The sequence below is a fragment of the Calliphora vicina genome, chromosome 2 (genome assembly GCF_958450345.1).
Source record: "Calliphora vicina chromosome 2, idCalVici1.1, whole genome shotgun sequence".
NCBI classification, from domain to species: Eukaryota; Metazoa; Arthropoda; class Insecta; order Diptera; family Calliphoridae; genus Calliphora; species Calliphora vicina.
In genome coordinates, this window is record NC_088781.1 from 101244284 (window position 1) to 101269736 (window position 25453).

A 25453-nucleotide genomic window follows, 5' to 3' on the forward strand; every position below is an offset into this window, starting at 1 on the left:
TTTCCACATAATAAAAATTGTATATTTTATAGCACTTTTTTGAAATATTTTTGTAAATTCACTGTAATCCGTTTTTGTTTAATTGTTATCCATTCACAGGAAATTTTGAAAATTTTTCCATTCAATTCCTTATTTTTCAAATAATTTTTTTTTTAAATTTAAAAATTTTTTAATCCTTTAAAAATCATCAATAATCCCATTAATGATTGGTATTGACAATGATGATGATGACTTTGAAGTCGTTGTATTACTACGAGTAGTTTATTGCAACTGCATTAAATATACGTTCGTTTTTGTTCACTTTTTTTCTTAAAATTTTTATTTCTCTCGTTTTAATTTTTTTTTTGTTTTCGACTAAAATATTTTCGATATTTTTGAAAACTAATTTGTATCAATTGTCGTCTCTGCGAGCATCCGAGTTTTTAATGTGCACACCGTGACGAGTTTCCAAGAACTGTCAACTGGATAAATAAACAAATCGCATCTGAGCCAAAGGCAGGCAGAGCAGTCAACCAGCCACCAAAAACCGAAAAAGAAGAAAACGAGAAAAAATAACACACTACAACTCTATAGCGCCAGAGCCAACCAGCCACTACAGGAAAATATCCACAAAATAATCACAAACACACACTCAGCACATTGTATGTGTGGATTTTTACTTTATTTTTCTTATTGTGGCCATGGAGATGCATTCTAAAACCCAATTACTCTCCCCTCTCTATATTACAATGGTTTTTCATGTAAATATTACTCTCTCAATTGGATTCTCTGTTGTAAAGTTTCCGTTTGTATTACAAAGTGGTGTTGATGGTGTTTACAAGGAAAATAACACAATTTTAGTACTGTTACCGCCATCTATGGTGAAAATTATGCATGAAAAAGGTAAATAAATTACTGTTATACCAAAGAGAATTTTATTCCCCTTTTATGTAAGGGGCAAATGTGGAATCTATAGACCTCAGTATAACAAATTCCATAATTTATAAATCATTTGTGGAAGTTAAGAGCAATAACAACATTTCTCCTTTTCCCCACTTTACGATTTAAGGAGAAGTTTTCAAACTGAAAATAATTTCATATAACAGTTGCAAAGAGGAGAAATTTGGTGTATAAAAGTTAAAATAACCTTTGATATTACACTATTTATGTACAGTGTTGGAAAAAAATAATAGAAACGAATCCTTTTTTTCAAACTTTGTAAGTATATTAGTCAAGTTTAGTTTTGTTAAAAAAAATTTATAAGCTTTTTTGATTACACTATGCAACAAATGAAGACTTTAGGAAAAACACAAGATCATGACAGTATAGGTTCGACTCTACTACCAAAGGGTAAAAACCCTATACTCAGTTTGTCCATTTTGGTGACCGATTTTTTTTTTATGGGCCCCCAAAGTTTCTGAAAATCAGTGGGGCCTCTAAAAAAGGTGTCATCAGTTTTTGGTTAACAGCTAATTCAGACTTTGTGATACGGCTTAACTTTATATGGCAATAATATAGCTAAGAGTCCGCCAAATAAATTTTGTTAAAATTTTTTTTTCTTTTTTTTAAAATAGGACTCCTAATTTTTCAATAACAATAGTTTGCAAAGTTGTAGCTACGGTAAATCTGAATAACCCTTTTTAACATATCAATGCAATGCGAACATATCTAGGCATTCTAAATAGCTGTCAAAAATCACTATGTAGCTTAAAAATTTTAGTTTTTTACTATTTTTTGACTCTAAAACTAAAATTTGTTGTTAAAAATTTATGTTCGAGTGTTTACTTCTCTATTGTGCTGGAATAACGAAGAATGGGCAAATCATTATCGGTATGATCCGGGCGCGTCGCTTTATCCAATCTTGATCACGCAAGACCGGCTTGATGCAAGATATGAAAAAACATTAAAATTTTTGAAAGTGGGCAAGGTTTGTGGAGCTTCTGAAGAGTAAATATAAGCTTTTTATATATGTTTTTGATATCGGTGGAAACCTTATGACTTGGAGATTGACATTTTAGTGAAATTATGTAATTAATTTTGTGTTTTTTCTGACGTATTCTACCTTAAAAACTAACTATATTATAAAATGGTGATTTTCCATCAAGAAAAATAAAAACTTTGTATTAATGTAAAATTTGAACAGTTACAGACATAACAATACAATTTGGAAGTAATATAGATCTAAATGTTCTTAAGTCAATGGCATCACTAATATTGCCATTCTTTGTTTTCAAACATCGAAATTCATAAAACGGGGAAAATGTGTTCCAAAAACTGAGTTTTTTTTAGAAAATATCCCACTTTGACGTTATTTACAGTATGATAGTAAAAACGTTTAGTATGTATATAAACAATATATAGGGTTATACAAATATGATGAGTTTTTGAGGATCGGTGATTTGCGTTTTTAGAATTTTTTACTCAAACCTTCAATACAATGTCCGCTTAAATTAGTCAAATTTTACTTTATACGTTTTTGCATTAAGTTCTCTTTCCAGATCATAAAAAAATTTATATAGCCACGAAGAAAATTAGTTTTTTATAAAAGAAAAAATATGGGGACTTTTTTGGGAAAAGACTTAAAAAACACACGCATACAAAGTTGAAATATATAAAAAGATGCTTCAACTTTGGATGCGTGTAACTTTTTATAGGGACGAAATAATTGTTATCAGATTTTTTTTTTATTTTCTTTAGAATTTTATCGCAAATATACGTCATATATAAAAAACAAATTTCGACATTTCGAGCAAAATTTTAAAAAAAAAAATAAACCTAAATATCTCTTGAACTAAAAGAGATAACCTACAGATAAAAGCATATTTTTGTAGACCTTCTCAAGGACTATCTATATTTTAAATTTCTAAATGGCTTTAAATGGCTTTTTGGCGATTTTTTTTAAATGTGTGAGGTTGAGGGTCCACTCACTGATCCCAATTCCGAACACCTCAGCCTAGTAAATAATACAGCACATAATAGAAGTGTGGACTTGATCATACTATTTTAACAAAAAATCTTAGTTTTAGCATCAAAATATAGTAAAAACGAAAATTGTTAAGGTACAAAGTGATCTTTATGTGCTATTTAGAGTGACTAGACAGGTTCAGAATGCATTGATATGTTCTCAAGAGTTGTTTTGCTTTGCTATAGCTACAACTTTGCTAAATATTGTTAGTGAAAAATTAGGAGACCCTGGAAGTTATTCTAAAAAAAGTAAAAAAAAAATTTTCTTCCTATATTTTTTCAACAAAAGTGCACGAAAAAACTATTTTTGGAAAAAAAGTTTTAAAAAAATTTATTTGGCGGACTCTTAGCTATATTATTGCCATATAAAGTTAAGCCGTATCACAAAGTCTGAATTAGCTGTTAACCAAAAACTGATGACACCTTTTTTAGAGGCCCCACTGATTTTCAGAAACTTTGGGGGCCCATAAAAAAAATCGGTCAGCAAAATGGACAAACTGAGTATAGGGTTTTACTACCCTTTGGTAGTAGAGTCGAACCTATATAGTCATGATCGTGTGTTTTTTGTTCACTGTTGCACTGTGTTATCAGACATACACCATAAGAAAAAACATAATCATTCATATTTTCATTTATATTTTAATACATTATATGACTAACAATGTAAAGAGTCAATATTTTTACTGGAAAAAATAATAGAAACGCGTATAAGGATTCAATTTTTAGAGGCAGATCTTTTTATATTTTGTTTAAAAATTATTTTATTTTAATATTTTGTTGCTCTAGCTTTATTTTTCACAACTTCATTGCATCTGCGGCTCATGGATTCAACCATTTTCTATGCAATAGGGTAAAAAAAAGGTCGAACAATTGCAACATTATACAAAACTGTTGCAATTTGATTGATACACTTGCACTTGTAGTGTATGCTAATATGTATATGTAAATCTATGTATATAAATAAAAATCAAATGTCGTTCGTTGGTAATTGAATCAGTTGAGAACGGCCGGACCGATATAGACAATTTTTTTTTTAAATGTTGGCCATAGTCCGACTTTGGTTTTTACGGAACGAAAAATAGACCACGCCCACTTTTTTCGATTTATCTAAAATTGGAAAACGGCTACACCGATTTGGCTAATTTTTTGCTTAAATGTTCGTAGTTATCCAATTTATGTTTTTACTAAAGGAAAAATTGACCACGACCACTAAATCTAAAATCGGAAAACTGCTATTTGGCTAATTTGTTTTTAAATGTTCGTAGTAAAATTCGTAAGAAAAATTTACCACGACCACTTTTTTTCGATATATCTAAAATCGCAGAACGCCTGGACCGATTTGGCTATTTTTTTTAAATGTTCGCAATAGTCCACAAAAGCTTTTACACCCAATAATAAGCTCACTAATACACCCACTTACCAAATGCTTTAAATATGTGACCACAGGTAGTGACATGGCATCTGGATAATGGTTGATCGACTGCCATCTACAACATTGACCAGATTTTTTGATATGTGCCGGAATGATAAAATTGCCCGATCACTGCTATTCACCGAAATGCCAAAATATTATACTTAGAATCAATCGTCAAAGAAATTTCAACGGCGGAAACAAGGAATTTCAGTTCCAGGTTTCCCCCATTTATTTTCCAACGACACATTAGGTCTATCCGAGAAACGATGAGTGTTTCTATTTGCGTTGGCCAAAAATCAATGTTTTATATAAAAACTCACAATATCTAAAATCGCTAATAACTTGGCCAATAAGCGTTTAATCAAGAAAAGCAGCGTTTAATCAAGAAAAGCAGCTCGATAAAAAATTGTATGTCTTGAGTTACAAAACATTTTTTTTATAGATATCCCACTCGCATCCCACTAAGCGACAAAAAGGGTGTTAAAGGAAAACACATAAGCTTTCTTCTGAGCAAAAAAAAAAATTAAAAAATGGGTCCATTTTTTTAAAAAAAGTCAACAAAGTTTTTGATTTTGCAAAAAAATTCAAAAATTTTAAATCTTGAGTTACAAAATATTTTTTTTGATAGATATCCCACTCGCATCCCACTAAGCGACCATATAGGTCGCTTAGGAAAAGACCTAAGCTTTCTTAAAAAAAATAAAAAAAAAATAAAAAGGGCCCATTTTGAAAAAAAAAAAGTCAAAAATATTTTTGATTAAAAAAAAAAAATCTAAAATATTTTATTAAATTTTTTTAATTTTTTTTTTCGAAAGATTGCATAAATAGCTATCTAAACTATTTGGGACACATTTTGCTAAGAACAATAGGTAATAAGTTATATGTATAAAAAAAACACCTGTTTGGCCAAAATGTCAAATTTTGACCTCCTATAACTCAGAGAGTTCTTGACCGATCTTGTTGAAAAATGGTGTCCGAATTACTATCCAATAGAACTAACATTGGTGCAAATTTCATCGCGATCGGAAGACATCGATTTCAAAAGTTGGTTCACTTGACGTGAAATGCCCCTTATATAAAAACTCAAAATATGCACATTGATTTACATGTATGCTGTTGTTGCTTGGACAGGTCAACGTCTGTCGAGTCAGCTAGTAATAAATAAATGTTTATAAAATAAAGCTTTTTTCTACACAAAATTCTTACAACATTCTTCTAACTATTATAGCCTTGATAAATTTAATTTTTATTGCTAAACATTACAAAAGGCGCATCAATAAATGTAGAAACCATGTATTTTTTACAAAAAAATGGTTAAAATTCGAAAATAGTCGGAAAGTCGAAAAAAGTCGATTAACTAAAAAGTCGAAAGTTCGAAAAGTCGACTTTTCATAAATTACCAAATGTCGAATGTTCGAAAAGTCGACTTATTAAAAAACAGAAAAGTAAAACAAGGCGGTGGATCCATCATGAAATGGGGGTGTTTCTCCTCTTCTGGTGTGAGTCCAATATATTAGATTAAGAACAAAATATGCACCCTAGACTACGTAAATATATTGCAATAAAAAAAAGAATTTTAGTTTTTTTGAACATGCATGATGAAAACTTATCAAAACGGCACCAATATTTCCTTTATGAGGCTTCAAAATTATTTATTTAACTAGAAAATAATAATTGGTAAAAAAAGTTTAGAAATTGTTTTATTAGTTTGCCTTAACAAAACATTTTTAAAGCCATATAACTTTTAAACGGTACCAGAAAATACTGGTACCGTTTTGATAAGCTTAAAATGCCTTTTAATCGCGCATGTTTAAAAAATTTAAAATTCGTTTTTTTTTATTTTTTTATGAGATTTACGCCCCCTATTTTGGGTTTTTGGAACTATTTTTAAGGATTCAAAAAACATAAATTGTATTAATTTTTGATGTAGAATCGACTGGTGAAATCAGATTTGCAATATATTCAACCGTTTTTGTTCTACAGAAAAATGTGCTCAAAATCAGCGTCTTTAGGTGCGTTGAATCACCACAAGGAGTGAAAATTTTCCAAAAAATAGGACGCCATTATTTTTACTTACGCAAAAACCTTCAGAAAAATTATGACACCCGAACATAAAAAAATCCATTGAAAACATTTCGACATACAAATATATGGTTCGGCCAAATAAGCATAGACGTAAATAACTCTCAAACTTACATAATTTTTGAAATTGACCAACAAAATACAAAAATTGAAAGCGTTCTGGTTATTGGAGTTGAAATTTATAGTACTTACTTTTGATATTTTACAGTATTAGATGTAATTTACACTTAACCTAATATAAGTTGACCTGGCTGTCATCTATAAAATTTGTGTCCTCTATATGTCATCTTTTTTCATCTTAATTTTTAAAATCAAAACAAATTTTGTAAATACTAGACTTTATCTTACATTTTTCTAAAGTTTCATTAAAATTGTCCTATAAATATATAACGTTTCGCTATCTTTCAATTAGAAATTCCAAATATTGAAATATTTGACCTTCACGATTTAAGGGTTAACGTTTTCCGATTTTAGTAAAGCTTTCAGAGTATGTTTAAAATTATCTGTACTATAATATTCTGTTTTATTTAAAATTCATAATAGTAAGGAAATTGGGGCTCATTCGCCCAAATATGGCCAAATAATTAGTTTTTCCCGAAAATCCCAAAATTTAACACTCTAACCGGCAAGGCTGCCTTTAGGCGGTAATGCTGCTTTATTTGGTTATTTTTCCCATTATAAGGGTAAATATGTGTAAAGAGACAAACAATTTACTTATTGTGATAAACAAGTACGTGCACTTGTCTTTTGTTGTTTTTATTCAACGTATTTCTTTTATTCAAACAATAACCTGGTATATTATTTTACCTCGAAATAAAATTGGCCGGTTAGAGGGTTCTGAAAAAATAGAGGAGATATTGACATAATGTTTTCATATTTTTATTCCCTATTATATTCTCTATAAATCCCATTAAGATAATCAAAAAATTCTGAAGTTTGTTAAAATTTGTTTGATCATACCTGCGAATAGGTTTCCGGTGTCCTACGAAGACAAAAACTCAAATACAAGTAAATATGGATATATTTTAAGTAAAAAGTAGCTTTTAATTTAATATTTCTCAAAATATGTATATTAATTTTGGCCTGGGGAATTTTTAATAACTTTAAAATTTGTTAACCAATTTTTGTCTTTTATATCTCATTAAAACGACAATTACGCATATTTTTTGATTCTTTTAAATTAAATTGCAAATTATTTAATGGCAACATTTTTACAAAAACTTAAAAAATCTTCAACGTCGTTGCGCCACCAGTTAACGTTATCCGATCATCCAAATAATACACTTCTAGTGATTTACTAAAGAATTAGTTACTCATTTTAAAACCCGAATTAATGAACGACTTAAAAAATTCTTATATTGTACTTGAATTCAGGATCATGTCCAACTAGCTCAAATCTTTTAAAGCATAGCTACAAAACGGAAAGTATTTAAGGAACATATAGGGTTATACAAATATGGAACTTTTTCGAGGATCGGTGCTTTGCCTTTTTAGAATTTTTTACTCCAACCTAAATTTTTTTTTTAAATTGGCCAAGTTTGGATTCGTCCCCTTAATGCCCGTAACTTCAACAATTAGATAACTACGGTGTTAAATATCCAGCAGATAAATTTACCTAAAAGGTAACTTGACATTAATTTCAAATCAATATCTAGCACTGATAGATATCTATTTGTGGAAATTATGGGCATAAGTGCGCCAAATTTTACTTTACACGCTTTTGCATTAAGATCTCTTACGGGTCATATGAAAATTGTATATAGTCCCGATGAAAATTTGATCCTACAAAAGAAAAAAAAATATATGGCCTTTTTTGGAAAAAAAAACTTAACTTATTTCATTTAGAATTTTATCGCCAATATAGCTGATATTTTAAAAATAAATTTGGACCCTCCGTAGGCCCGCCATAACTAAAATTTTCTTAATTTCATTTTGAATTTTCTCAATTTAAAATTAAAATTCTCGATATCATTTGGAATTTTCTCAACTTAAAATAATTTAATTTTATTTAGAAATTTCTCAATTTCAATTTGAAATTCTTAATTTTCTCAATTTCTATATAAAATTCTCAATTTCACATGGAATTTTTTGAATTAAAAAATTCCCGGGATTGAAACGATTTTTTAATTTCTTCCCGGAAAGGGAAAATGTCCGAAAAACTCTAATTGGAACCCACAAAAAGGAATTGTTTGCACATTTCCTTTATTCTAATGACATTTTCTTATGAAAAATCTATTTTTGGTTGCAAATAAAGTGTCTTCCAATAGAGACTTCCGAACTTTGACAGTTGATAGCTGCCATATTTTTTAAGCTACATCTGTTGAATTGGCTGCCATTTATTCAGTTTGTTTTGCCAAATCACCATGGACGTACATATATAGCGTTGTACAACATTTGAAAAAGATAAAAATGGGTGCGTTCTGGATGTCAACAAAAAAATTTTCGAATTTGGGACGTTATCAATTCACATGAGATCCAAATGTCACTGTTTGTTGGGGATTTTGTTCTGGCGACGTCATCGCTCCATATATCTTCAAGAACGACGTTTGCCAGACCATCACCGTGAACGGCGAGAGCTATAGGTATATGATTACTAACTTATTTTGCCCTGTTGATGTAGACACTGACGACAAGTGGTTTCAACAGCATGGCGCTACTTGCCACACAGCGTATTTCACAATGTACACTTATAATGAACCTTTATAAGTGATCACGACTTACAATATAACCACAAGTTAATTTTCATATACAAAATCGATTTTTGTTTGTTTAAGTTACCATGTTTATGTTTCAGATCATTTTCATACGAAAAATCGATTTTGAGTTGGAAATATCAGTGATCACAGATTATCGCAATTTTATCCATTTGAACCACTATCTAGCGACTTCCATACCACACCAAACAGTTTTTGTCGAATATCTGTCATTCCGTTTGTAACACACCAAAATATTCAGACCCACAAAAGTATACATATTCTGCATTGTTTATTGCATTCTTAAGCCCTTATTCTGGAGATACTTCAGTTCCTAAAGATACGGGATTACCATTACCTCCATTTATACTAACAGCTCTAAAAAGGGGGATCGAGTTGGCGGGGGTACCAACATCCAGGATATCTTTTCTGTTAGTAACAATAAATTTGGGTACATTATCCTGTTTAACCACTTTTAATTTATGTTCAACTATGAATTTGAAAAGCGACTCTGTGGTTGATGTCTGTGCTACCCTAGATAGTACGGTGTTGGTTGCCATCTGCTCATTTCACGTACGTTACACTTTTCAGTTTGCTGTCCAATAAAATCTAAATACATAATTTCATTCTGGGATTATATTTTTTTATTTATTTAAAAAAAAATTAAATAACTTTTCAAAAATAAAAGTAATTTTTATTAAATACACATAAAAAATATAACTAATATTACAAAAAGTAACATTTCGCTTAAAAATAATTTATGTAAACAAAGAAAAATATTAAACAGTTGCAAAAGAAGGATATATAAGGGAATTTATCTTAAATTAAAAAACGAATATAAAAAAACATGATTAAATAGCCTCCAAATACAAACAAAAAAAAGTAATATAATTATATTTAATACCCGACAAATACATTAAGTAGTTACATATTTTTTAAATGCTAATGAATACTACGCTTATAGTTTAAATCTAATAATTATTTTTAGCACAATAAGTAAAATTGAAGGAATGGCACATTGAATCTTTAATTAACATTTAAATGATCCATGGATGACACTGTAGTTTCAATAAGTAAATTGTAGTCCAATTCATTAAGACTAGCTTTGGCAGTTAGGAGATCCAAAAATGAATCCAATGGTGAGAGTTTTTCAGCAGCAATTCCTAAATGAAAGAAATATATAATCAAACAAACAAACATAATACATAAATAAACTTTAACATTTTTAAAATTTAACATTAAATGATCTTTCGAAATTGTCACATAACACTCAAATATACAAAATATCACAAACACATATTAATCTATAAGACGAAAATAAACTTAAAATTTGAGGAAAATAATGATCGATATGTGATTATTATTGTTTAAAACTGCAGAACTGGGTATGTTAATCTTATTTTCTTCCAAACTTTAAGTTTAAACACAGTAATTGGGACATTTCACATTGATCTTACCATGTGTGGTCATATAAATTATGTACTAAAGATAATTTCGTGTTCGTATTTGAATATAAAGGATACTATGGCAAATCCTAAAGTAACTAAAAATGCTAATACCAATAAAAGCAGTATTAAATGACACAATAATGGAGGTGTTTGTTTAATATCTAAATGAAAATAATAATGATGAAATACATAAATACAGTGCATTAATGAAAAAGTGTGATAATAAATTTGTATTGGAAATTTCAAGATTTCATTCTATTTCTACTTAAGAACTCCTTATTACTGTACAATTTGTTGTTTTCAAATATTTTTCTGTAACGACTTTGAATTGAATATTTTTATTGAATTTTAAACGTAATGAATGAACACTGACACCATATCAACTTGAGTAGTTGTGAGCACGCAAGCAATCACATAGAGACAATAGGACACCGTTTTGATTCCTAGATCTACTAATGACTGTATCGTCTCTCAACGCCACAGATTCATGAACTAAAAGAAAACTCACCGAAATATTGCATGGAGTTTGTTATCATAGTCTCCAATGATCTTTCCAACACTAATAATAAACTCTTACCATTACAACAAGTCGGTTATGCTGATGCGCTAATATCTAGAGCATTGGTCTCCAGCAGTACGCCCGCGGGCACCGTCTATATGTGAGTTTCTTATATATGTGAAACCGAAATTAAAAAACGAACATGAGTTATTTTACAAGTGTTGCCAGTGTACACACATCGTAATACCAAAATACGAAGCAAGTCTATTGTTGTGAGAGTTTGGTTAACAATGATCTAGAGATTGAAGAGCGAACGAAATCAATATTAAGTTTATTTCGAGATTTCGCTTGATATCGACATCTAATCAACCTCTACAAATTCCCTGAATACCTTAAAAGAATGATAGGGAATTATTAATTGGCCAATCGAGAGACATAGACGTTTTGAGAGATATTCCAATCCATCTGTACCCAATTTTCGAAGATTTCGGCGTAGATATGTTGTTCTCAGATTTTTCTTGGTGCGAAGTTGGGAGGCTCAAAATCACTTTCGAGACTTAGGAAGAACTTAGTTCTTTGAATTCAGCATGCTTTTAGAATTTACTACCTCGAAATTCATTAAGATCATTAATCACAGCAGTCAGCAGCCGAATGAGCTCATCTGCTGAACTACTAGAACGTAGGATATCTAGTAGTTGTAATAGACGTTATGCTTGCGACGAAGGGGTAGGGATTTAAGGAAGGACATGTACTCAGACATGAGAATAATGTGTATACATGACGATATAATGGCACAGGAGGAATGGGTCTATCGGGTGAATCCATTGAGGATACCAGTGTTGCTTGTTCAGCAAGATGTTCTTTGCAACTCTTCCACAGCTGTCGCTTCAATAAAGCCAAACTATGGAGGATAAAGCTAAGCTTAATAGAAATCCTTTTTTAGATTAGATTCATTAGGGAAGTAGAAAAGGCGTTGAATGAACTCACGAGGACATTGAAACATAGTTATGAACTATCCTGTCCGGTAACAACGGAAATTGTGAACCAAGGAACTGAGGACAGTTCGGCTAAAGAACGAATTTTCCCTGTAATGTGTTGTGCGATCCACTGTCCAGTCGACAACGAATTGATGTGCCCTTGCCGAAGAGCGTGTGTTGCGTAAAAAACTACGGGTTTCGGGAATAAGTTCCCTAATTTCAGCAGAGCACATACCATTGTAGTATCGGTAGCAAAGTGAAACACTACCCACATTGCGACGATGTTCCAGTGAGTCAATAGAGCTGGATACCCTGCTGTCACCGATAAGCATCTTCGCCCTCTCCTGTACGCGGTCGAGTAACTCCAAAATAGACTTCGAAGCACCGGCCCACACATGAGAGTTGTATTCCATTTTAGGTCGGATATAAGTGCTGTAAATAGTAAGCAGATCAGATGGAGTGAAGTATTTCTTACACCGTTTTAGAAAACCAAGGCACTTGAATGCTTCTTTCGACACTCGAAAAATGTGTTTTGTCCAGCGGATATCGCACTGAATACTCATGCCTAGAACATCAAGAGCTTCTGATTCCTTAATACTTACACCACCCATAAAAACAGATGGAGCAACATGATCTGTTGTGCGTTTGTGAGTTAACATACAACATTGAGTCTTGCGTGCATTGAAATCGACTCTATTCGCACAACCCCATTCAGAGATTGCCACAAGATCTTTGTTGAGCGTATCATTCATATTTTGCCTCATTGTCCCAATCTCCGACGGCTTGGTCTATAATTGAATGCAAATGAATGGCAAATGTTGCTGTCATTTGCAAAAGAGTAGATAGGGTTGGAAGTTTGACGTATAAGGTCGTTTATAAAGATAAGAAATAGAGTAGGAGAAAGGACGGAGCCTTGCTGTACCCCTGAATTGATCTTGAACTCGTTTGATGAAATTCCATCTATAACAACTTGTATAGTGGAATCTTAGGAATATAACACTGAGGGAATCCTTGGATATAAAAGCAGCTTTCAATAACATCGAAATAGGAGCGATAAGCACTAGAGGGACTTGGTATCCGAAAGTTCTTGGTGAATTGGGTAGTAATAATATGTTATCCACATACATTTTGAGGAACGGTAAAGGGAAAGGCTGACTTTATAAACGCAGTTACAGTTAAAGCAACACTGCAAACATTGTCAAAACCAATTGTAGAGGGAATGTAAGAAAATATAAACTCACTGTTTATTGTTGGTGTTTTCTGTAAGCTTTGATATTTTTACAAACAAAGCTGGAGTGTCTGTAACTCTCATTCACTCTATAGTTTGATTTGTATAATATCTTTTTCTAAAGCCTCTTGGGAAAAGGTTTCCTGATGATCTGGCCTAAGCAACCAGTGAAATGCGCATAGGAACTAGCTTATCCCCAACAATAAATGTCAGTGAATTTATCAATAATTGGGAAATTTAGCACAATTCTTACTATAATATTAATTTTCTATTCCCGTATAACTACTTCAAAATCTATTCATGATTCATAAATTCAGTTTGCAATGCAACACTACAATGCATAGTGTGCATTATGCATTTAGTGTTGCATTGCAAACTGAATTTATGAATCATACAAACGGCGATTATCGATATCTATTTGGGCTTAAACCAAAGACGGAACTTGTATTATTCACCGGATCTAAAATCTGGAGGTGTGTAACTTTCACTATTTGCCGAAGCAAAGTATTGAAGAGTGTTCCTAGACAGCAAATTGTACTGGAGAAGGAACATACAGGAAAGATTCAAAAAAGATCTCAACTCTTTCTACGCTTTGCAGGAATTTAAGAAAGTAAAAATTGGGAATTACATCCAAACGTAGTGAATTGGATCTACAATTCACAACATTAATAAATTAATTTGATCATCACTCCGGAATGACCCAAGTCTTACTCTTAGCTTTTTTACGAGGAAAGAACTCTCGGAACAATAACAACAATTTGAAATAGACATCAGTGGTAATGATCAATCATAACTTATGGTTGTAGTATGGATGAAGCCACTAAGAACTGACTGTCATAGGAAGACTAGCCAAGGTTCAGAGATGCGCCTCGGTTACCAGCACCGTAGAAACAAGAAGCACACCGCAGGCACACGGAATAAACGTATATAGGATAGGTAGAGATCCCGGACAGAGATGCGTAGAAAAGCTCCGACAGATTACATGATGATTATGCGGTATTTACAGACGGATTGAAAATGGATGTAGGCACAGGTTCTTTCAGACTTTCGGATGAATGTATTGTCTTCCAAACGGAGATACCGACAATTTTAGGTTAGGTTAGGTTAGGTTTTCCAGGCAGCCACGAAATAAGGAAGATAGAAAGAGCAGCTCACATGGGTCCATCAATGGTCCTTTTGTGTTACCTGAAAGTAGAAGAAAGAAGAAGAAAGAGGGACAGATATAAGTGAAAAGGGAGAAGAAGAAGATTGAAGAAGTTAAGGAGGAGATGTAAGAAGAAAAAGAGAGGGAGGAGGAAGGAGATCTTGGAGAATTTATGTGCCAATGAGTCGGCGATCATTGGGTCACTCTAAAGTGATCCCCGTGTCTGGTCTTTTCAACCAATTACTTCTACCTATAAAGGCACTAATGCCCTCAAGCCTCATATTCGAGAGCTCAGAGAGACTATCAAGGGAACGATGCCCCAGAAACCTTAGGCGTAGATCTCCTAATGCCGGACAATGACAAAGAAGATGAAAAATAGTTTCATCCTCCTCCTCATTTTGACAACTTCTGCAGAAGTCGTGGTACGGCAAACCAAGTCTCCTAGCGTGGTTACCAAAGGTGCAGTGTCCAGTTATGACCGCCACTACACCACTCAATTGTGAGCGTGTAAAGCCAAGAAGATGAATTGTCCGTCCCCGATTTAGTCGGGGCCATATCGTCCTGGTCATAGTGCATGTGGGTTCACAGTCCCATCTTGCCTGAGCGAGCTCATAGTAGAAGTTACTAATTTGTAGCTTGCATTTGGATAACGGAATCCCACATAGGAAATCTATGTCTCCGTCAGGTAACATGGCGCCTTTTCTCGCCAGATCATCGGCAACACAGTTGCCCGTAATAGTAATATCCCCGTGTCCCCGTACCCACTTGAGTACGACTATTGAATGTCTCGCCATCCTGTTTAAGGATGCCCGGCATTCCTGGACTAAGTTAGATGTTGTGTATACACCTGTCAGGGATTTTATAGCTGCCTGACTGTCAGTATATATACAAATATCCCTGTCAGATATCTTGTTATAACTAAGCCAGTTAGCCGCCCTTTTGATGGCCGATAATTCAGCCTGAATAATGCTACATTCATTCGGAAGTCTGAAAGATAACCTAATATCAAGTTCCCGAATATAGACACCTACGCCAACTCGATCTCCCTTCACAGAACCGTCCGTATAGACTGAGAGACCCATTGTGTCATGTAAGGGCCCGTTCATTGCTTCCGTACCACACGGAATTGAGAAATCGAAATTCCTCGCTAAGAAGGGCCTAGAAATGCAGTAATCGATATTCTCCGGAAGAGTCTGAATACTACCTATTATGCTGGCGTGACCATATGGAGCGTGTTTCCACGCACCAATCGCGTTTAGCCTAAAGGCAGAAGTAAATGCCATTTTTCTTGCCATAAGATCCACAGGGATCCAGTTCAATATAGTAAAGAGCGACTTTGTTGCGGTCGTTCTTAAAGCTCCTGTTATCAGGATTGCCATTCTCCTTAACACTCTCTCGAATAGCATACACGTCGAGCCACTGTCTAGTGCCTTCCACCAGACAGAAACTCCATAAAATAGTGTCGGCTTAATGACCGCATCACATAGCCAGTTGACAAACTGGGGTCTAATACCCCATTGCGTACCTATCGCCCTCTTACAGACATACATAGCCGTCAAGGCTTTTGACGTCCTTGAAAGGGTATTGGGTTTCCAGGATAGTTTACTATCCAGAATAACTCCTAAGTATTTCGCACTGTCCGATAGTGTTAGTTCAACACCATTTAATCGGGGAAGCGAGAAATGAGGAATCTTAAAACCCAAAACGACAATTTTAAAACCCATGAATCTTGTGGTGGAAATAAAGTGACTTTCTACGTAGATAGTCAGCACTATTATAGTCTCTGGAAGCCCTAGGTACATGACTGTAAGCGTGTCCTAGTCAAATTGATGAATCACTTCGAAGTACGACTGTGATGGATATCATGCATATAATGAGATTGCTGACGAGCTTTGGAGACAGGGGTCGGAACTATCCATATAGGTAAGGGAACTATTACCACAGTATCGTAATGGAGGAGTTTTTGCTCCGGACTAACCGATCATGGACGAGTAGAATCTACTGTATGATCTCCAGGTCCCTATCGTCCAGACTGAATACCTCAAGTACCAGAATATCACGGGTCACATGATCACGAACAGGTGGGACAACGGCACTTCGGACTTGCAGAATATCCGGAGACTGTTGAGCATATTATCTGCCAATGCAGATTATGTTGGGATTTCGAGAGAACAGTTATTTTTTATTATTCTCCCTGTGGTCTGTACTTTGGAATCTCCTGGAATTGTTAGCTATATATATATTTATTTTTTTCTTTATCTCTAGTATCATTCACTATATTCTTCATGTTTTATTGAAGGGATTCACAATAGGTCGTAGTGCTTAAGAATTATGTTAATATAGCCCAAGAGGACACGAAGATCATCATATTCAATGCTTGCGTAAAAATTAAACTGCTTTATGGAAGCGAAACTTTGCTGATGACAAACACAATAGCACAGAGACTCCAAGTATCAATAAACTATTGTCTACGAACAATATGTAGAATATTTTGCCCAAATAAAATCACAAACACAGAGCTCTGGAGGCTAACAAAGGAAGAGCCAATAGTTCGTCAAGTAACAAGAAGAAAATAGAGATGGGTAGGAAATACTCGCCGTAAGCCTATTGTCAGCGTTACGAGAGCCGCATTAGCATGGAATCACCAAGGAAGTCGGCGCAATTATAAATGAACTTAAGAAAGTAAACAAATCGTTTGATGAAATTAAATTAATTTGTAATGATAGAATTAGTTGGAATTTGATTGTAGAAGCCATATGTTCCCAAGTGGAATAAATAAGGCAATAAAATATAAGCAAGTATGCTGCCGTCAGGATCACTGTGCTTCCTTACACTGTTCCTAAATACCTTAAGTAATTCAAAATAGAATATGTGAAATTTTAAAAAGTGAAATCTCCAATATATTTATTATCACAAATATGTTTAATAAGTATCTTATAAGAAAAAATGTATAAGCAATTTTGGATTTACTTACCACTTCTAATATTTGAACGTGCTTGGGCATTTGCATTACACACACTACCTTTACGTTGCTGCACCGGATTGCCCGACAATATATTGGACGCATGTTCACGTCCCCGTATCATTAAACTTTCGGGATGATGCCAATTCTTTAGTAAACGCTGAGCACGCTGTTTTGGCAGAGCAGACAACAGAGAAAGTTTCCTTTCAATTCCCTCCTTAGAGTCATCTATATCTATTGGAATTAAGAAAATAAAAAAATAAATTGAATAACAGTTCAGGTTAAAAAACTTACCATTTATAATAGTTTTCATAACATCAACTTGTAATTCGAAAACATGATTTTGAACATACTGCAAGAACATGTCAAAAGAAAGAGCACGATAACCCAAATAAGTGAAGAAGGAAGCAAAACCTTGAGGCAAAGGGAATGCTATAGAATCTACAGCTAAACAATAACGTTCCAATATAAGAAACAGGGAATACTGCTGGCCATTGCTCATTTGATCACTGTAATGCAAACATTTTTGTTATGCTTATTAAATCGAAAAAAATACATTACTTTAAATATACATACATCAATTGAAAGCCTCTGGCTGTTTCGTGGCGAGCATCCAAACCAGCTGCTCTACATACTAGAGAGCAAAGAGAACGCGAAAGATCCAACTGTGAGGTGACATATTGGGAGGCCACTGCATGAACATGGGCCGGAGCTTGCGAGCGCTCAAAAAATGTTTCTTTTAGCCAGCGAAAACCAGTATTCGGTTTGGAGGAATTTTTAACTATATGCACACTTAGTTCTCGCAGAGTCTGGTATTAAAAAATATATTTTATTAATGATGTAAAGAAATTAATAAGTTATTAAACTTACCACCGACATAACATGCTCTTGCTTGGTAGCAGTGCATGATTCCATTTCTATAAAGGGCATTATCTCATTGCAATTACGACGACTAGCCAAGGAAAAGTCGTTTAAACTATTGCCTGCATTACTAGGAGTCTGAGGTGTGGTGCAGCGTGAAAGAGCTTCCGGCTGGTAACAGGCCAATGAAAACATTAGCTTTTCACTAACTTGTTCCACAGTAAAACGCCGGGTGGCACAATTTGTATTCTCTTTTTGACCCGCTTCATTTAAATGCTCCCACAAACGTGTCCATATATCAGATTTGTAGGGCGATAACCTTTGCTGGGGCGATAACAACATCATGCTTGTATTGTATAAACTCTCATGTGATATACCCACACTTATATCGGCCACCCGAGCTTGTATTGGTTTTGTGGCATCTGCGGTTGTTAATGGAAGAAATTTACACATTGTTAGGGCCTCCGAGGGTAAACCCCGCAAGGTCGATGCATAACTACCAGCAACTAGAGACTCTTTTAAAAGGGCCACCGTATCCAATGACAGGGGGCGTTCCATTATAATGCTTAATAGCTCCGATAAAACATCCAATTGATCATTGGATGAATGCACCAAAAAATGATGTATAATACTGAGACGATTATCTACTGAAGTATCATTGCGAAAGGCTTCAATTAAATGCGAACGTGGCACCGACAATGAAACTAAATCCAAGGTGGCCGTATCATAAGCCAATGAACCCCATTTACGACAGGGCACTAGTTGGGTCAAAGGATTGCGATTATGGGCCGGACATACAATGTGACAACAAGGTTCATGAGTCAAGCCCACATCCAGAAGATGTACAAAGAGATCCGGTTGAAAAACCAATAAATTGTGAGCACCATGTAAAGCAAAGGTGGGCTTAAGTAGACGAGCCTTTTCCCAGGGCACTCCCGGCATTACGCAATGCACCACACAGCCATGATGTAGCAAGGTCACCGAATAAGCAAAATGCACATCAACTTTACGAGCATTAGTGGCCGAAGAAGCCGATGATCCGGCAGTTGAACTACCAGCCGAAGGGGTTTCACTTTCATCCACATTCTTTGGTTGTATGGGCTGATACAAGTAATAATGACAGACAAACAACATGCCACTCGGGTCGGCCAATATAATTAAATTTAAGGAAGTGTCATGCACACGTAGCGGCATAACATCATCCTCATAGGTGGGATCATCGTCATTAAAAGATCCGGTTGGTAGTTTGGGTAAATTTAAGGGAATATTAAGCTGTAAAATGATGTTTATTGTAAAATCCATATCCTCTTTGTAACTGTTAAATACTTACCACAGTTTCTGTGGGCAATTTATCATTAAACTGGAATGCCGACAATGTGGGACTCATGATGTTCTCAGTGACTTCATTTTCATTCTCGGGATCTAATAGACTAATACTTTTGGCTTTTGGTTTCATGTGTATATAGTAGAGAGCTTGATTATCACTGTCCCACTGGGCCCATGTAAAACTTTTGGCCAAACATTCGGACACCAATATGGAGGTGTCTAAATGCCAGGTTTCTTCTTGGGCAAAATCTAAATTGAATGCGGTTGGATCGTTGGATTTTATAGTGCAAGTAAATTGTAAAATATCTGCAAAAAAAAATTATTTGTATTTGAATCAAAGTTTTTAACCAAAGTATACCAAGTAGTCCGACTCTAAATTTTTTAAAATTACTATCTCAGATATACGGATACCATGTGAATTCAAAACCCTTGTGAGAGATATAAACACATCAAGAGTCTCGAGATTTTAACTGAAAATTGTTGATTAAATATATTTACGTTAATTCATTAACACACATAATTTTATAATTGTTTTCAACACTTAACACATTATAATTTTCTAAACATGTCCAATTTAGTCGATATGAAATTAAGAAACTTAGAGATGTTGTTGTAACCCCTCTGCTGTAGTCTTCCTGGAAAAAACTTCCGATTGATAAGTGAGACTCGCATCGAAGTTTCGATTTTTTTCTATTCTTCAGGTTATTGAAAACAAGCTCAAATATTTTTCCACTTTTACCTGTCATGTGTGTCCGGCAGCAATCATACTTACTTTGTCCATGTGTCATCACCAACAGCTTATCCTGCCACACCTTATCAAAACGATTTTCGGAACGCCATAAAAATTGTGTCATTACTTGACGGCGACATGGCTGCTTAAGCAAAAATGTAGATATGACGCTCTCATCACTTCGTATTTCCACAATATAAGGGAAGTAATGTAATACTGCTTGTTTACCCTCCTCATTTTCATTATCCTCAGACCATGGCTTCTTGGCCACATACGTAAGTAAACTAAAGGAGCTATTGACAGTGGCTTGCACCACTTCCACTTGTTCGTTAAGACGATGTAGAATTCGTAAAGTTTTCTTAACAGCGTTAAAGTGGCCGATACATGTTTTAAGCACATTCGTTTCCAAGTGTTCAAATTGCCAAGAGGCTAACATGGAACCATCTTGTTCTTGGCCCAATACACGCCATTCGATGGCTTTATCTGCCAGTAGCCGGAAAAGATTTTGTTTACATTAGTGTTTTTCGATAAATTATGATTTTTTTCAACTTACCCGTATATCCCTGACTGGCTAATAAGCCACAAAAGTTAGCTGCCAAATTTTCTTGTCGTAGCATTTTGTATAAAATTTATTTTAAAGATTTTTCATAAATTTTATCATCTTGATGTAGACAGAAATTTTTATTTTACACAAAATCAATAAATCTACATCATGTCAACAATTTACATACTCTTGTAATTCACAATAGTGTATTAGAATTTCTGACACTTGTTAAGAGCACAGCTGTTAACAAGGGTTGCCGAACTTTGCGTTTTGCAGCAAGGGATTATGGGAATGGAAAATAAATAATTTCGAAATGAATTACAATTATTTAGACCCCTTTGACCTTAGGCAATTTAGTTGCGCAAGAGACTTGCCCAACAACAAAACAACATACATAATTTTGTTCTCCTTAACCCAACCTTACCTCTGACATCAACAAACACAGGAAACTTGCTTGCGCAACTAAATAGCGTAATGTGAAAGGCGTCTTAGTTATTATTTGTTTTACATATTCTGATCAGTAATTTATTTAAAAAATACAATATAGAAATAAAATATCTATTTCCCAGTTTTATTTAAAATAAATTCATGGAATCTATCTATCATTTCCTGGTTATCTTTAAAGCCTACAATTTCCTTAGCTGCATCTTTGGTCAACCACTTTAGTTCAGTATGTTCCTCGGATAGTACCGGTTCTTTAGCGGGATTTTTCAATTCAGCCAGCCAATATATTACAACTTTAGGTTTGCCTTTGACTTCGTAATTTAACGTAATAGGATTATCTTTATATATGGTCAAATCATCTTCGGTATATCTGGTAAAAAAATAAAAAATATTTAAATTATTAAAGTATTGTAACAAATTAACATCGTGCTTTTTTCTCAACCTTAAATTTTATTGTATAAATTTACTGAAATTTATTGTTAGGTGAAAACAAATAGTAATTTTTCTTTGAAATAATCTATTTAGATTAATGATAGCAAAAAGGTATTGCTATCTTAAAAATTCGTATACCCAAAAATAGCTTTTGATAAATAGATTTTTCAAAATTTTAAATGATTTTGAGATGAGATTTCTTTTTAAATTTTCACCATTGATAATTAATAATTACACTTTTATTTTTTTTATACAGGAGAAGTAAAAAAACGTTATAAAATCAATAATAATAATGTATTCTTGGAAATTTTTTTCCTTTGAGTTTCATTATTAATCTCATTTTTGATCGCTGGGGTTTAAAAATTTGCGTGAGCATTAAGTTTGATAAAAAGAACCACAATCAGGTATAAATCAAGATCAGCGAAACAGCTTGCATTTTTATAATTTTTTGGTGTTGATAGCTCTCATAATTAGAAGCACAAAAACATTAATATTTTTGTCTGCTCTCTCTTAGTTTAAGAGTTATATGAATTTAAAGTCAATACATATAATAGTACATTTCTCATATATTTGGAAAACAAACTGATCGTAATGGTTATCATTGAATAGTGCTTCACAATACCTTTAATATGATATATAATATGATACAGTTTATTAATATTGTGAACCAAAAATTCTTTTTTTATTTTATATGACAGTACTTCAGAAAATGTTGATATACAGAAAAAGTGATTTTAACGATACACCCCAGAGTTGAAAGACCCTTCACCCGGCCGAAGGCCGGCAATACAGAAAATGTGAATATTAAAAAAAAAAAAATTATGAAAATATAAACTGTTACGCGGATCTTGATTTGTTCCCCACAATCATTCAAAAACTCGATCCTGAATTTTTATGTAGTTACGTCCGTTTGCATTAAAGTTAGCGATATGTATGTATGAAAACACAAATTCCATAATTAATTCTTTTGAACAAAATTAATTGTGCGAATATTACTGGCGACTAATTACAATCTTAAATTGTGACTAAATTTATTACCAAAGTAACATAAATAACACTGAAATGTATTATTATCACCATGATACTATAATTGTTGTGTCATGATTATCATTAAATTTAGTTTAAAAAAATGCATGCACTTACCCGGCTTCTTCTCTGGTTTCACGAGCAGCAGTAGTATAATCATCTTCGCCAGGATCAACATGGCCTTTTGGGGAACTCCAATGAAAACTACCATAGGATGCTTTTAAAAGCAGGTATTCTATTTCATCGCGCAAACGACGAAATATTACAAATCCTGCAGCTCTTTTAACCATTTCAGAATTTTAAACAAATAAATCTAATAATATTTTCTAATCCAATTACAAGCAACAGCTGGCAAAAATAATATTAAAACAATAACAAAAACCAGCTGTTAAGCTATTGTGAATTGTAAATATTAGAGATGACACTTTTAAGGAATGAAAAAAAACAACTGTCTGAAAAAACACGAATTTGCTAATCAAAACAAAGAAATGATAGATAAATAAATAAATCTAAAAAAATATAGCAACATTGTGATAAGAATTCTTGCCTATTGTATTAAAAATAACACAAATAATTCTAATGTATGAGTAATTTTCAAACGGATCTCAGCATAATTCCGAAACTCTCACATAATGTAGTTTAGTGTTTAAGCCTACTTAGAAACTTGTGTACAAAAATGCTGAAATGGAAAAAGTTATTAATTTTAATTATACTGCTGGTCTTGTTTGTCTTAATACTGCGACAACTGTTACAAGATCATGATGAAAAGAAACGACAACGTGAATTCAGAAGATCAAATGCCATTCCCTTGATAATATGGTGGACACCGCTAATGAGCGGCTATACGGAGACCCGTATGTGTGAAAAGTACTTTTGTAAATTTACTGCACGCAGAGATGAAATAGATAATGCTAAGGTAAGTGAATGGGCAACAACTGGTGTTTATTTTTTGAAAGTGTTAATATTTTCTGTTTAAGGGCTTTCTATTCTACGGATCTGATGTAAAGATTGATGACTTTCCCTTACCACGTCAACCTCATCATTTGTGGGGTCTAATGCACGAAGAATCTCCTCGAAATGTTGCTTTTATGCCATACAATGATTGGTTGCAACACTTCAATATTACCTCCACCTTTAGTCGTCATAGTAATTTACCACTGACCACTTATTATTTGCCAAATCCCGATAATTTAACCACACCCGCCTACACTGTTCCTATTGGAGAGAAATCTAGACATAAGGACCAAGCACTTGTGTTATTTATGCAATCGGATTGTGACACCATGTCCGGACGTGATGATTATGTTAAAGAGTTGATGAACTTTATAAGTGTGGATTCGTTTGGAGCATGTTTAAATAATAAAGAATTGCCAGAAAGGTAAATAAGAATTCAATTTTGGTATAAAAAAGTTATTTAAAGTTAAATTAAAATATCTGGATTTGGAAAATTTTTTTAGGTTATCATTTTATTTAAATCAAACAATAATTGTTGTAATACAGATTAATAGTTTCAATATTATATTTTTCTTTTAGTTTACAAAAAATACAACATGATTATCTTAACCATTTGTATGCTCCCCAACTTTTGAAATTTATGGCTCGTTATAAGTTTATCATTGCATATGAAAATGGCGTGTGCGATGATTATATTACAGAAAAATTTTGGCGTCCCCTCATTGCTGGCTCCATACCTATTTACTTCGGTTCTCCAAGCATTGTAGTAAGTACTTAATAAAATCTTTCGATTTAAATATACGTATTTTATAAAAATTTAATTTCATGTTCCAGGATTGGTCCCCAAATAAAAAATCATTTATCGACATCTCTAACTTTAGCAGTCCCGAAGCATTAGCAACATTTTTGAAGGAATTGGACTTAAATGATAGAGCTTATAATTCGTATTTAAATCATAAATACAATATCTTGCAACCTATCACCAATAAACGACTTTTAAATGAACTAGCTCGTCGTAAATCTGCCATGTATAGTGACAATCAATTTCAAAGTTTTGAATGTGCCATTTGTTCTCATTTACATGAACATGGCACAAGTCAAAAACTCATGGCCAATGAGCATCATTATCAATGTCCTCACAAACCCGTTTATCCACCCATGACTAATAAGGCATCAAATTATGATGATTGGCATTCGGTAATGTCAATAGGAAAATGCAAAGCAGCACTATTGAATAAACTACTTAAACGTAACAAAAATTATACCAAAGACGAATTTATGGACTTATTGACAAAGGAAGTAACATTGGGTAAATGTTAGAAATATATATAAATGTATGTAGTATTTATGTATGATTAAATTAAATGTTGTTTTAATGGATAAAAGGGTTTCAAAACTATAATGAAAAATTATTTCGATTTCTTTTGGATTTTTCGTGGTTTTTTACTAAATCTGGCTAACAATGTACAAAAGTTTTTAGCGTAATCAAGTATGTGATGGAAATCGATTTACAAAACGAAAGGTTTGAAACCGAAAACTGTTGTGATGAAGTTTTTGCTTCCGTTTTTGTGTTTTGTTTAAAGTTTTATTTTCATACTTTTTCATACATTTGATCACATTTATCGATTAAATTCATTTAAATTACTTGTTATTTGTCATCTGGGCTGAATTTTTTAGGGTTCTATAAGACCATTGTTCAAACATTAGACTTTTTGGTCGAAAAAAATTCGATTAGATTAAAATATA

The 25453-nt window shown here is 33.3% G+C and overlaps 3 protein-coding genes across 3 annotated transcripts; 1 reads left to right on the forward strand and 2 right to left on the reverse strand.

The window, feature by feature from the left end:
• Nucleotides 1-9753: 9753 nt before the first annotated feature.
• pigeon (protein) lies at nucleotides 9754-21027 on the reverse strand. The gene is made up of 8 exons (XM_065500899.1): nucleotides 20861-21027; nucleotides 20350-20790; nucleotides 19582-19883; nucleotides 18261-19523; nucleotides 17967-18199; nucleotides 17685-17899; nucleotides 17403-17624; nucleotides 9754-10295 (listed from the first exon to the last, which is right to left on the reverse strand). Exons 1-8 carry the CDS (start codon nucleotides 20922-20924, stop codon nucleotides 10159-10161), a joined length of 2877 nt encoding a protein of 958 aa, XP_065356971.1. The 5' UTR covers nucleotides 20925-21027; the 3' UTR covers nucleotides 9754-10158.
• A 316-nt stretch (nucleotides 21028-21343) lies between these two features.
• On the reverse strand, nucleotides 21344-23079 carry Apf (purine phosphoribosyltransferase family protein Apf). Its single transcript, XM_065500543.1, has 2 exons — nucleotides 22871-23079; nucleotides 21344-21665 (listed from the first exon to the last, which is right to left on the reverse strand). The coding sequence occupies exons 1-2, from the start codon at nucleotides 23041-23043 to the stop codon at nucleotides 21410-21412; spliced, it is 429 nt and encodes a 142-aa protein (XP_065356615.1). The 5' UTR covers nucleotides 23044-23079; the 3' UTR covers nucleotides 21344-21409.
• A 190-nt stretch (nucleotides 23080-23269) lies between these two features.
• Nucleotides 23270-25072, forward strand: FucTB (alpha-(1,3)-fucosyltransferase 10). The gene is made up of 4 exons (XM_065501698.1): nucleotides 23270-23669; nucleotides 23731-24131; nucleotides 24287-24473; nucleotides 24542-25072. The coding sequence occupies exons 1-4, from the start codon at nucleotides 23430-23432 to the stop codon at nucleotides 25025-25027; spliced, it is 1314 nt and encodes a 437-aa protein (XP_065357770.1). The 5' UTR covers nucleotides 23270-23429; the 3' UTR covers nucleotides 25028-25072.
• The last annotated feature ends 381 nt before the right edge of the window (nucleotides 25073-25453 follow it).

Coding starts and splice junctions, on each gene's coding strand:
- pigeon (XM_065500899.1), bottom strand. CDS start 20,924: ATGCTACGACAAGAAAATTTGGCAGCTAACTTTTGTGGCTTATTAGCC. Junction 20,791..20,860: donor AGCCAGTCAGGGATATACGG/GTAAGTTGAAAA, acceptor GGCTACTGGCAG/ATAAAGCCATCGAATGGCGT. Junction 19,524..19,581: donor AATTGCCCACAGAAACTGTG/GTAAGTATTTAA, acceptor ATCATTTTACAG/CTTAATATTCCCTTAAATTT.
- Apf (XM_065500543.1), bottom strand. CDS start 23,043: ATGGTTAAAAGAGCTGCAGGATTTGTAATATTTCGTCGTTTGCGCGAT. Junction 21,666..22,870: donor GAAACCAGAGAAGAAGCCGG/GTAAGTGCATGC, acceptor TTTTTTTACCAG/ATATACCGAAGATGATTTGA.
- FucTB (XM_065501698.1), top strand. CDS start 23,430: ATGCTGAAATGGAAAAAGTTATTAATTTTAATTATACTGCTGGTCTTG. Junction 24,132..24,286: donor AATAAAGAATTGCCAGAAAG/GTAAATAAGAAT, acceptor TTTTTCTTTTAG/TTTACAAAAAATACAACATG. Junction 24,474..24,541: donor TCGGTTCTCCAAGCATTGTA/GTAAGTACTTAA, acceptor TTCATGTTCCAG/GATTGGTCCCCAAATAAAAA.